Genomic DNA, 14,094 nt, shown 5'->3' on the forward strand with positions numbered 1-14,094 from the left:
GCACAAAATGTACTCTATGAAATAGCATAACATCAAATAAATGGAATGGAATCATGGAATGTTCAGTTGACTTGACATTTCATCGGGTGACGGGTGACACTCTTTCCTGGCCCGGATAACACTGACATGGAAATACCGGCCCTGTTTTTAGTGTACTCGCCCATAGAAACTGCAAGGCTACTACGAAACTCGAAGTTCGTGTCGTGCGGTCCCTCTGACACTTACACTGTTTAATACGAGTGCGAGAGGGACCGCACGACACGAACTTCGAGTTTCGGAGTAACCTGCCTGAAAGGAGTGATAGGAGCTTCTATGGGCGTGTACACGAAAAACAGGGTCGGTATTTCCATCCCGGTATTATATGGGCCGGGAAAGAGTGTCACCCATTTGATTGAGAAGACACTGTTATGGTACGACCCGAAATGTAATCCTTACTTCCCTACTATTATTATTATATTTTTATTATTTATTATTTTATTATTTATTATATTATTTTAATTATATATTATATTATAATATTATAAATGCGAAAGTAAGTAACTCTGTCTGTCTCTGTCTGTTACGATTTCACGTCGAAACCACTGAACCGATTTTGATGAAATTTGGTATATATAGGAAGTTTGAACCCCAAGGATCAACATAGGATACCTTTTATTCCGGTAGAGGGCGCCACCGCGCGATAACCTAGATCCGCGCAGATGAAGTCGCGGGCATAATAAGATAGTAATAAAAATAAATAATGTCCTAGCCTTATTCATAAAAAGTAAGCCTCCTTGAAGGTCCTGAAGGCCCGATGCAAAAAACATGATTCATAAACGTCTGTTAGCGTTATCAGTCGATCAAGCTCTGCTAGTTAGAGGACCGTACCCTCCTTTATCTCCCTGCTAAGTCACAAAATGGCCGCACAAGTTGAACAGCTGACTTTCAAGGAAAAACCATACCGAAATATTTATAGTGAAGCAGGGCTACGCAAAGATTAAAAAAAAACTGGAAAATTATTTTCGGAATTTGTATTAAAAATCCTCTAAATTAGCAACAATAAATTAACAATAAATATGAAAATTAGGATGATTAACATAGTTAATTTATGGCTTTTTGCACAACATAAACATGCGGATCGGAAATGGCGGGAACATCTCGCTTTTATTATTTTTTCCTGCTAATTTGCTGTCACTGCTGTCAATTTTTTTATTATCGATTAGGCATTTTTTGTCTTTGATTTGTCAGGTGGCCAACATAACGCGTCTAATCCGTCTATCAGCAGCTCAACAACTAGCAGACTGCTAGCAAGTGTTTATGATCATACTTCTGACAACCGTCTATAAACTTAATCAGTCTGCTAAGTAACAGACCGATCAAACCTCAATTAAGGTATGAATAAGGCTGCTAGCCCCTAATAACGCGTCATCGAAATAGTAAGTACTACGTACAAGAATAAACACTCGCCAAAAGCAGACAAGCAAAAACCGACCTAAACAACATTGACATAAGAACTAAATGGGCCTCCCTCCGGTTCGGATGAAATCGCAAGCAGTGTGTCCCTCTCTAACCATTGCCAGGAAATAAATAAAATTAGTAAATTTCAGTTCCGTGAGCGTTGTCTTATAAAAATATTGAATAAAAATGTATACATTTCTTCTTTTCTTCTTAGTTTTAAGCCCCTTCTATTATAAGTAAAATTGGTCATGTAATAAGCATGTTACTATAATGTGACACAATATTTCTTTTATTAAACTGTCCCCTCGCTGACGCGACTGAATAACAACAAGAAATAGTTGATCCACCCATATATTGTCACTTGGTCTTCATTCTTGATTGATGTGTTCGTTCGTCATGGTATGGGAGTCCCGCCTCTTAAAACGTAGTGGTTATATTATTCTCTTTGAATCAGTACTTTGATTTGAATATTAATAAAAAAAACTTGACGTTTCTTCATACAGTTTCTTGGTTTCTAGAGGTGAGACTTACTAACATAGAGTAAGATAAATATACCATACTAGGCAAAACGCGGACTGAGTCTTGCGAGTACGCGTCCACAAAAAGACTAGGTCCACGACTATCATACTCATACTCATACTCTTTTATTGGTAATATCATTATTACATGTCACGAGTGTATGTATCTACGAGTACTTAACTCAATTGACTCATTGCGTAAACAAAATGATTCCCGTAAATGCGCTCCCGTAATTACGTACACACCGTAATAGTTTTAGTAGTTTTACGAATATCGAACTACCGAATTCACGTCACAGTTCAGTCTTCACACTTCATATTTGTTTAATTTTAGAATTTTAACTTATATTAAATACCGACTAAAAACCTTGTTCATACTTTATACAGGTTTAGGATTGTCAGCAATTTTTATAAAATTTTCATTTAAAAAGTGTACATTGTCAGCCGCCGTACTCCTAAATACTCGTACGCTAACAGTCGCGGGCGGGAACGCGTACTCACGCGTCCAAGCCAAAACCTATTCCAGTAAATACGTCTCACCTCTAGTTTCGTTCTTTCATTCACTCGAGTCGTTCAATTTATCATCACCCCCCTTCCTCGGTTGGATGGAACACTTCCCTCCCCCTCCAACATCCTATTCCACGACGAAAGTTTTAGGTTCAAAGTCTGGCTCTAAAATTATTAAGTAGCCATTTAGTTTGTTATTTCTTTGATTTAGTTGAGTCCTCAAAAAATGGCCAACCAAAGGTTAATTAGTGCACTTAAGATCCTAAAAAACAGAAACGATGCTAAATTTCTTACAGGTAAGAGCAGTTTGACTTTTTAAACTTTTCGGGTGCTAATATATAGTTCGGACAGATCGAGATTTTTATTATAATTACGATTTTCCCAGGCTTCCAGAGCAGGCATTATGCAGCAGCGGCAGCTAGCCATGTGCACACCAAGTGTAAAATAGTCAATGGTGTGTATGTAGTGACATTAGACTCCCCTAATGTTAAGGTCAGTACAAATTATCTATATACATGTTATGTTGCCTATATACATGTAATTTAGATCTTAAGTTACATAGTGTTGGTTCTCCTGAGCACCAGTTATTTTTTTTATATTTAGGTAATTTTGAAAACTTATGAACCAAAATCTAAATAAGAATACCAAGTCAAAATATAATTAAAATCAAATGCCTATTTCTAAGCATTATCTTACCTAAACAAATGAACATATTTTTTTTACTATATGGCTCTTCTCTTCTGGTCATTTAACCAGTGGACTAATACTTTAATTTTGATGCTCTCATGGGCATCTTATTACTATCAATTTTTCATACAGCAATTTTCGGTGAGGCTCCGAAGGGTTTCAACTATTGTTTCCTGTTTTACAAAAATAGACTAATAATATGTCCTCCGGCTCCAACTAAAAATCCAAACCACCACCACCAACACACATTGTTTTTGTAACACACAAGAACTACAGTTGAAACAAGCCCTATTGTCTTATGGAATTAGTTAAGGAATCTTCTGTTATTGGTTAATGCAGGGATGGGAAAATAGCAGCCCGCGCAACAAGATTTAATCCGGCCAGCGATCAAGACCTGTCATCTAAATTCATCTTGTCATCCCTGAGTGTGTTTTACGAGCTACGTCAAGTAACTTGGAGCCTAATTTTAATGAACAGTCAAAATTTCATCTTTCACATTGACCCAGCACATCAAAACAATACATTTATTATAGATACCTATATGATTTATTTTGGTTGTTACTTGATCAGAATTTTTTTTTTTTTCGATAAATGCTCCCTGGCCTGCGGAAATTTGCTATTATTGTGTATGGCCCATCATTAAATCTATTTCCCCATCCCTGGGTTAATGAATGTCTCTTATTGTGGCATGACTGGATGAATTTAAGTATACCTTTTATTTTTAGAACACTTATTGAAGTAATTAATTTCATTTGTTTTCTTAACAACACTTTATAGGTAAACTCCCTTAACACTGAGGTGATGAATGAAATGACCAACATTTTACAAGAAGTTGAGTCAAATCCATCCATTGAAGCTGCAGTGCTGATATCTGGGAAGCCAGGATGCTTTATTGCTGGTGCTGATATCTCCATGATTGAAGCCTGCAAAACGAAAGAAGAAGTAGTCACCCTGTCCAAAAATGGTAATTTATGTTTATGACTTTATTACAAGCGCTTAACTTTAAAAAATTTTAGCCCAATCAGATACTAGACTAGGAAGTGGTTGAATTTTCAGGTTGAGACAAACATGTCCCAGAAATTTACAAAACTCAACCACTTCCTAGTATCTGATTGGGCTAAAATTTAGTAACTTATGTATATCCGGTGACAATAAAATAATCTGGTAGCAAAATTCTGGTGGTCTCAAGGTCTTGGCGGTAAGGATTATCAAAGTCAAAATGTCTTTCAATATCTCTGCAGAACAGATAGTTCATAGTTAATGACATCAACTTTGGTATGGAAATGTATTTTCAGTGACAATGCAAGTAGAGTTAACAAAGAGTATAGTCAGCAAAACAGGTTGCGTTGAAAATGGAATTTTTAAACAAAAACTTATTATTCACAATTTTAAGTATGAATATTTCATTGACATGGTAACAAATTCTGCCATTGGACATAACTGTACTTGTATATGGATTTATGTAATCATTTTGACGAAAGTCCAATAAATTCAGGAAGCTGACCTACACCACCAATATGTATGTGCTTACTTCCATAACACATTGTGGCTTAAAGCCAAAACTTACATGAGCATGTTTTGTGTCAGGACTTTGACATAACAATGCATATAGCTCCTAAATTTATTATTAGTATCTGTAACATTATATTATAATTATATGACAACAGGAAGTTTGTACTTTAGGTTAAGAAAATACTTTTTATGCTCTAGTGCATAAAGTAAAATCTTCGTCTAACACCAAGGTTATCAGGTGTCAACAGCCAAAAAAGTCCCTATATATATATATGTAATCTGTCGCCAGACTATAATCAAATGAGGTGTATGAAGAATGGCGTTATGTAAAGTTAGAGACCAGTGCCTCTTGCATTACTTAAATAATGTGGTTACGTTTTATATATTTTTAATATTTTTTATTTTATGTTACTAAAACTAAAAATCAATGAATTCAATCAAAATATATCAATAAAACTAAAAATTTATAACTAAATAGCAATCCATAAAAAATAAAAAGTACCTAGCAAGTGAACTATAATTTCCACTGTTGGTATTTAATTTCCTCTCAATCAAAGTCAAAAGCAGAGTGTAAAACTCAAGCATTAAACCCATTTTCCCCTTGATGTGTCTATCCATATGAACGACTTGGGTAAAATGGTTTGCTTTATGCTCTTGTTGTAAAATCTACTATTATATTTTAATTCTGTTTAGGCCATGAAATATTCCGAAGAATGGAGGCGTCCCGCAAGCCTTTTATTGCGGCTATTCAAGGGAGCTGTCTCGGAGGAGGCCTGGAGACTGCTTTAGCTTGCAAATACCGAATTGCAGTCAAGGACCAAAAGACTGGATTTGGGCTCCCTGAAGTTATGCTGGGACTTCTGCCTGGCGGTGGTGGCACTCAAAGGTATAAAATAAAGAACCACTTGTCATAATATTGTGATAATATTCAATGTAGTCTGGCTAAAATCTGTGATCAAAATCACCTTTTGAAGACTACTTTTTTTTTTCAGGTTGCCTGCTCTTACCTCCATTCCTACGACTTTGGACCTAGCGCTTACAGGCAAAACAGTGAAAGCTGATAAAGCCAAAAAGCTTGGAATCGTCGATTTACTAGTTTCTCCACTTGGACCTGGTAAACAATATCTTTTACTTCTCATGCTCGTAAAGTTCGTGTTTATGCTGGATCTAGGCGACATAAAATGACTTTTTATACTCTATTGCATAAAGTAAAATCTTCGTTTAACACCAAGGTAATCAGGTGTAAACAGCCACAAATAAAAAAGTTTCTATATATTTTTTTAATAATTTTTATTTCATGTAAAACTAAAAATCAATCAAAATATATCAATAAAGCTAAAAATTTATAATTATATAGCAATGCATGAAAAATAAAAGACACCTAGTAAGTGAACAATTGTTTCCACTGTTGCTATTTAATTTCCTCTCAATCGAAGTGAAAAGCAGTGTAAAACTCGAGAATTAAACCCATTTCCCCCTCGATGTGTCTACCACCCTCGCCGTATCGGCTCGGGTGGCTATATAATAATTAAAAAAATATATATTCAACGCCTCGCTTTTTTCGCAACGCGCTTTTAATACGAACGCCTCGGGTAAAATGGCTCGTTTTATGCTCTTGTTGTACAATCTACTATTTTCTCATATGTCATCTTTCATAAAAACTTACCGTTCAGTTGAAAACTAATGGGTAAAATTTAATTTCTAGGTTTGGGTTTTCCTGCTGATAATACAATGAAATATTTAGAGACTGTTGCTGTTCAAATCGCGAAAGACATTGCGTCGGGTAAGCTAAAGGTCGACAGGACCAAATCCGGGCTTGTGAACAAAATTACTGCAACGGTCATGGAATGGGATATGGTTAAAAACATGATTTTCAATAAGGCTAAAGAACAAGTTATGAAAGCCTCTCGCGGCCTTTACCCTGCCCCATTGAAGGTAAATAATATGAATTTATTTGAATACACTTATTCGACCGTTTTGAACGCTCAGTTAAACGTCATTACCACAGTGTAGGTACATTTTGAAATCTGATTACAGATTACGATTACATGTAGTTAACTACAAGTAACCTTAACTACTAGTAGTTTACATTACAAGTGGTTAAGTAACCTAACTACATTAATCAAGTTACAAAAAAAAAGCCGCAAGAGCTTTGATTGAATATTTACATAAGCAAGCAATATTTTAAAAAAGGTTGTAGTTTTTCTTAATATTTTATTTATTTATGGGTTTTTGTTTTTAGATCCTTGAAGTAGTCAGGACCGGTGTTGACAAAGGCCGCGCCGCGGGCTACGAAGCCGAAGCTCAGGGCTTTGGTGAGCTCGCCATGACTCCACAGAGTAAGGGATTGATTGGACTTTTCAGAGGACAAACCGAGTGCAAGAAAAACAGATTTGGCAAGTCCGAAGTAGATGTTAAGACTGTGAGTATGCGCAGTACAATGTGAGCTCATTAGATCTACAACTTCAAACCAATAATACCCAAACTTAGCAGTTGGCAGTTACCAATTAAAAAAAATAGCACATGGCTACCGAAATTAAGATGACTAGAAGGAAAAAATAGTACCTCATTTCAAGCTTCATACGCATCAGCTTTTCAGTAAAGGAGATAATTTTGAAGAATCGTGCACATATCTGTAGACAAATGAAATTAATGTCTAATTTAAAACACTTTGTTTTATTCACAGATTGGTGTGTTGGGCGCCGGATTGATGGGTGCCGGTATTGTCCATGTATCCATTGACAAGGGCTATAAGGTGGTTATGAAAGATGCCACCAATGCTGGCCTCTACCGAGGAGTTGGACAGATCCAAACTGGGCTTAACAATGCCGTTAAAAGGAAAAGGATCTCGGGGTAATTTATTACTAGTTTTTATAACAATTTTACGAGCTCGGTAAGACATATTTAAGGGGATTTAATTTGCAACAAGTTTTCCTGATCCTTAAGATCTTTGTATCGCGATCATTTGCTAACAGTTTCACTGAAGGAATAAGTTTGACGTGAGCTCAGTTTCAGTATGCTGATGCAAATTACATCCAATGATTATAATTCCGAATTAATATATATCAATTTGAATACTTATTGGCGTAGCCTATTAGAAGGCACCTAACTTTGTGAGGTCCCGATATAATTTTATTTTATTGTCTGTTACAGGATCCAAAAGGATAAGTACATGGCAAACCTGTTGCCAACATTGGATTACGCTAAGTTCAAGAATGCTGACTGTGTCATTGAAGCTGTGTTTGAGAATATTGACATCAAACATAAGGTGATAAAGGAACTGGAAGCCGTTGTTCCTAAACATTGCATCATCGCCACCAATACCAGCGCCATTCCTATCACAAAAATCGCAGCTGGTAGCAGCAGGCCTGAGAAAGTCATAGGTATGATGCTTTTTGGCACATTTATAGTAAAAACTAGCTTTTGCCCGCGACTTCGTCCGCGTGTACTTTAGTTATCAGGGCATATGATTTAATTAACCCCCGTTATAATTGTGATATTTGTATCTGTGTGCATAGTGAAGTACTGCCGTAAACGATAGGTAACAGTTTACTAAAGTACTTCGCTATAAACAACATCTTTACCAGTTTTGGAGTTTTATGCAAAGCACGAGAGTAAATTACTTATCTCGTGTGCTTCCGGCGAGAACCGAATCTTACTCTAGAACCCGAAGTAGGTATATATTCGAAATTGCACATGTACTTAATATTTTGTAAATTAGGTAAATGATAAATATTATTGATTTTATTATGCACAACCCGATTAGTAATTTTTAAGTTAGGTACCTACTGCATAATAATTTGCAAATTTATTTCACATATCATTTTAAATATCAATTTAATTTCCACATTTTAGTTGTTCATTTTCATGAAAAACCCCCTCCCCTATTGAAGACGCCAACACCATACGGATCATTTTAAATTGTGACCAGCCATATTTTTAGTCTAGAAATAAGGAAGTCTCATAGAAACTCCCCCCTAATAAATCGAAAGTTACTTCTTCTTTCTTTAACTTTGCCAACGCAGATCATTTTTATTTTTAATCAGGACCCTGTAAGTATACCAATTTTCATAATGCTAAGTCCAGAAATGAGAAAATTTCCATACAATCTTTACCCCCCATTTTACCCTTTCAGGGGGAACTTTATACATTTCACATAATTTTTCATTGTAATCGAGAACTTATGTGCGTTGATCTATAAGTCAGTTAGTCAGTCAGTCAGTCAGTTTCTTCTTTTGTATATATAGATAAACAAACAAAGTACCCTTGTTTACCAAAAGAAATCTCTCACCAGTCGGATGTTAAACCAATTTCAATATTAATTTTGAATGATATTATGAACAAACAGACTAACCTATCATTGCAAATACAGTCACCGATTCTCAACTATTAATTCCTTCACATTATCGCTTTCTGATTTATGAAGTTCATTTCACAGACTTACAATTAGATCCGTGCTCTGCGTGAAAAGGGAGCCTGTAAAATCGAGACTTGCAAAGGGCGCGAAACATCAGGTTTCGTAGCATCTGTCAAATCTCCTATAAAAGACTACCGTGATTACTTATTATTATTATTAATTGCAGGCATGCATTACTTCTCCCCGGTGGACAAGATGCAGCTGTTAGAGATCATCACGCACCCGGGCACGAGCAAGGACACGTCCGCGGCCGCCGTGGCCGTGGGTCTCCGCCAGGGCAAGGTTGTCATCACCGTGGGCGACGGGCCTGGCTTCTATACCACTCGCATCCTGTCCACCATGCTTAGCGAAGCCATCAGGTCAGTGGCAACAGTTGGATGAAGCCCTTACTTGTCTTAAGTCAAAACAAACTACGGCAACACAAACATGGTCAAGTGCCAAGTGCCGTGTGCTATGTGTCTTTCTTTATTATTTCTTATTTGTCTATGCTGTTTTGTTAACCCCTTACATGCCCTTACTTAATATTATAAATGCGAAAGCAGGTCTTGGTTATAAATATAATTGTTACCTAAAATAAATATTTTTGTTTGTTTAAAATAAAATGGGGATGCCCTTTTTATTCCTTTGAGTTGTATGTGGCAGCGTACAATAAACAGTTTTGCGTAAAATCCCACTTTGCACGCGGCTAGCTGTCTATAGACTGTATTATACAGTCGGAACCAATATCGTTAATGCGATCACCAGCGCCCGCGTGTTATACGATAATACGGCGGTCTTTTATAAAAAGACGAATTCTCAAACAAGCAAATTTAATGTTCACTAATTTTTAACATAAAATATAAATTTCAGGTTACTCCAAGAGGGAGTAGATCCTAAGGAGCTCGACAAAATGACGACACAATTCGGATTCCCGGTCGGTGCCGCAACATTAGCCGATGAAGTAGGCATCGACGTCGGCTCGCACATCGCGGCTGACCTCGCCAAGGTAATATTAGAACCGTTACCAACAACGTATTACATAAAAATAATCGCTGCTGACTCTGAAAATTTTTTTTAATTTGCATTCAAGGCCGCCTTCACCAGCCTCAGAGAAAAAAATACGCAATAATGGTAAAACACAGATGCAGACGCAAGATGCACTAACCCCCCTAAAAATAATCCTGCTGGCGCTCATGCTCACAATGTTAATTTTCTTCAAAAAGGAATACTTTTAAGCGACCAGCACACGATCATTGAGGTTCTAATGTGCAAGAAAAGTCTAGAGTAGGACGTACGATAGTTTTATCCCGGAAAATTGTATATAGTTCCCACGGACACGCCATAAACAACTTCGAATCGCAGACGAATCGAAATAAAAATAAAAAACAAAAACCTAAACGTTTTTCTGCAAGTAGGCCCTTGTACATGTCAGTGACACTTTATACTACCAGCGCTTTCGAAAAGACCATCATTTAAATTGAAATATCATGGGTGGGACCTTAGGTGGGACACTTGACACCAATTGACCTAGTTCCAAACTAAGCAAGGCTTGTACTATGGATACTAGGCAACGGATAAACATACTTATATAGGTAAACACTTACTTAAATACATATTAAACATCCAAAACCCAAAAACAATATTTTTTTGTATTATTCACAAAATATCTGCCCCGGCCGGGAATCGAACCCGGGACTTCAAGCTTCGTAGTCAGGTTCTCTAACCACTTGGCCATCTGGTCGTCAGAGCTTGCTAAGAAGAATGCGCCGCAAGAAACTTAGCAGAAAGTTTTTTTTTCTAAACAAATTATATATTAGGGAATATTACTGCAATTTTTTGCCGTCAGAGTGCAGCACTAGCACAAAACCGTAAACAGTTTTTTGAGTATGCCATAATACTATATAATTTCAATTAAATATTTGGAAATATAACTCTATCGTTGGTTAATTAAAACACAACAAATTAAAATACATTTATTCACAACAACACAAGGTACAACAATATTTATTGTTATAAATAGACAACACGAAGAGAGTATCGATCTAAATATCATGTTATTTTGTTACTAATAAATATATCATGATTTTCAAAGGTACTTAATACTCTTTGGTCATGATCTGTCATGGCGACAAAATATAAAGAGAACTGACGTTATCATGGGGGTTTGCGCTAGTGTCGCCCCCTGCGCAGAGCTTTGCCCAATATGCCCTATTTATGGAATCAGACGTTTGCGGAGGTCCATATCAATAAACTGAAACAATTACTTTGCTCACCCGCGGCCTTATGATTAGCTACGTATATACAAGAAACATGGTCCTCCATATCCACTATCCACACTGTAAGAACACACAAATCACACAAACAAACCCATATCTATCAACACCACATTAGACTGACGCGTTTCGAACTCAATCAGAGCTCATCTGCAGAGCAACACAACCGTTCACCATGCTAACAGATGTTAGACTAACAAACCAAAAATAGAAAACGTATTAGTTTAAAATTATAAGTATGTGAAATTTTCTCGCAACACTATTTTTTTATGTAGAAAAACAAAGTAAAGCTGCGTTTCCACCAATAATGTGCGAGGATATGTTGCGGGGAATGTGTTTTTCAATTTTCATTTGCCAATAGAAACGCTTCATTTATCTCGCCTCGCACAGCTCATCTCTGGTGGAAAACGGCTGAGCGGAGCGAGGCGAGGTAAATGAAGCGTTTCTATTAGTTTATGAAAAACACATTCGTTCATTCGTTTTTATTCTAAATTTTATTGTATGTTTTATTTTTTATTTTTTGTGAGTTGTACTGAGCTAGGTTTTTTTTGGCAATAAAGATTATTTTACTTTACTTTACTTTACATTCCTGGCAACCCATCCTCGCACATTATTGGAGGAAACGTTAGAAATTAAGTATAAAAAATAAAAATTACATAGGTAACATGGCTAGATTTGATTATACATTTTACGAAGTCGACCAACAGGTAGTAAACTATAAACATAACTTAACCGAATTATATTTTCCTTTATTCATATTTACCAACTCTATTTCTTCTACGCACCCTATGTCCCTAGTTAGGGATAACAGGAACACATCATCATCATCTATTTCTACTTTTCAGGCGTTCGGTGACCGCATCAGCGGTGGTAACATCAACATTATGCAAGACCTGGTGAAAGCCGGATTCATGGGCCGTAAATCTGGCAAGGGCTTCTATGTCTACGAGAAGGGATCCAAAAACAAGGAAATTAACCAGGATGCGGTTACGTTAGTGAAGAATTATTCGCTGGAGCCGCGTGGGGCCAACACGGTGGAAGACCAGCAATTAAGAATGGTGTCAAGGTAATGACAACATTTCGCATACAACTCAGTGTGTTTTTTGCCAGCGATAAAAAGGTTGTGTTGGGAACGAAAGTAATAAGTAAATTAAAATGTGAAAAATTGGTGTTAATATTGAAAAACACGCGCCTGAGCATCGCCCACCACTTTATCACTATTTGTTGTAATAGATTACTCTTCCAGCAGTATTTTTCTGTAAGATAGAATACCTTCCCAGACAGTTCAAATGCAAGCGCCTATTCAGCGTACTTCTCTCACACGAGATAAGAATACAAATGAATTCATAAACTTTCTCCTCTCATCCACTCAAAGGTTGACTGGTAGAGATCCCTTAAAGGGATAAGTCCGCCTTTGTACAAGTATCTTAAAGTTTGTCAGTTGTATTTTGTTAATTTTCTTTTGTACAATAAAGAGTTTACATACATACATACATACTTTCAGATTTGTAAATGAGGCTGTATTGTCTCTGGAAGAAAAGATCCTGCACAGCCCCCTGGAAGGCGACGTGGGCGCCGTGTTCGGTCTCGGATTCCCGCCATTCACTGGTGGACCGTTCAGGTATGTTGTCTTGTCATACATAACTAGTAGCTCGCCCGAGACTTATCACAACTTAAAATATTGCCAAAATGACTTTGACTTTTCGACCACATTGCAACGGCCGTGGTCACGAGTTAACTCTCGACACGCCGTGATAAATTTAGCAATATTTTAAGCTATAATGTAATGAGAGAGATGTTAATAATTATGTTTAAAGGTGGGTGGACCAATTTGGAGCTGACAAATTGGTGAAGAAGATGGAAGAATTCCAAGGACTTTATGGAGCACCATTCAAGCCTGCTCAAACCCTTGTTGATATGGCCAAAGACACAAGCAAGAAATTCCACAAGTAAACCTACCCTACTGCCAACTTCTATTTATACATAAATGGGTACATTGTATTGTATCAGAGATTTTGTGTTGATGTTCATGACATACAGAATCACGAATGATCGAGGATTATTTGTAATAGCAAGTGTATGATTAATAGATAAGATAGATAAGTAACATAGTTAACAAGGATGTAAATGAAACCCAGAATTTGTTAACGTTTTATCAGGCTATATTGGCACTTATTTATACATTGTAATTCTCCTTCGAAGCAATTTTTATCTGTCTGCAGTATTTTTTATATAGCAGCATGCATGAATCTATATTTCATCGTTGTAAATTAATAAATTATTATTTTATACTTGGTTGTTTGAACTGAATTTTGTGTTATTGAAACTGAAACTATCGGACGAAACTCCAAACGAGTGTGGCAAAAGTGCCGGCAAATAAAGATTTTAACACATTCGCTTAGCGCATTCGAGCAGCGGTTTTCCGCTTTGCAGCGAAAACTGCCTACGAACAGAGAGCGCGCCTAGCGTGTTCCTGGCTGGCACTGAATATGTTAATGAACGATGGTGACGTTAGAACGAGGGCGCTCTATTTTATTAACGAACTGTCATAAAGTAAAATTATGCCTGTTTTAGTTTCGTTTTTTGCCACATTTATTAAGATTTTGTCGCACTTTCTATTTACATTGCAACCATCCAAATTCAAAAGTAGTCCGTCTTTCACGTCGAAGTGGAGCGACGGATCGACGTGAATTTTGGTATAGAGATAGTTTATGGGCCAGAGAGTGACTAGGCTACTTTTTATCTAAAAGCTAGTGATTTTTAT

The 14,094-nt window shown here is 36.7% G+C and overlaps 1 protein-coding gene across 1 annotated transcript; it reads left to right on the plus strand.

Moving 5' to 3' along the window:
* Window positions 1-2,539: 2,539 nt before the first annotated feature.
* Window positions 2,540-13,621, plus strand: Mtpalpha (monolysocardiolipin acyltransferase Mtpalpha). Its single transcript, XM_074085779.1, has 14 exons — window positions 2,540-2,758; window positions 2,848-2,954; window positions 3,927-4,113; window positions 5,355-5,547; window positions 5,654-5,775; window positions 6,367-6,596; window positions 6,904-7,083; window positions 7,348-7,514; window positions 7,815-8,044; window positions 9,245-9,437; window positions 9,928-10,063; window positions 12,176-12,396; window positions 12,835-12,951; window positions 13,148-13,621. The coding sequence occupies exons 1-14, from the start codon at window positions 2,689-2,691 to the stop codon at window positions 13,281-13,283; spliced, it is 2,289 nt and encodes a 762-aa protein (XP_073941880.1). The 5' UTR covers window positions 2,540-2,688; the 3' UTR covers window positions 13,284-13,621.
* Window positions 13,622-14,094: the final 473 nt, after the last annotated feature.

Source organism: Choristoneura fumiferana, chromosome 3, assembly GCF_025370935.1.
Source record: "Choristoneura fumiferana chromosome 3, NRCan_CFum_1, whole genome shotgun sequence".
In the NCBI taxonomy this organism is placed as follows: domain Eukaryota; kingdom Metazoa; phylum Arthropoda; class Insecta; order Lepidoptera; family Tortricidae; genus Choristoneura; species Choristoneura fumiferana.

Excerpts from the sequence above, each read along its gene's own strand:
- Mtpalpha (XM_074085779.1), top strand. The coding sequence starts at position 2,689 with ATGGCCAACCAAAGGTTAATTAGTGCACTTAAGATCCTAAAAAACAGA. Across the intron at positions 4,114-5,354 it reads AGTCACCCTGTCCAAAAATG|GCCATGAAATATTCCGAAGA; the intron begins GTAATTTATGTT and ends AATTCTGTTTAG. Across the intron at positions 7,515-7,814 it reads AAAAGGAAAAGGATCTCGGG|GATCCAAAAGGATAAGTACA; the intron begins GTAATTTATTAC and ends TGTCTGTTACAG.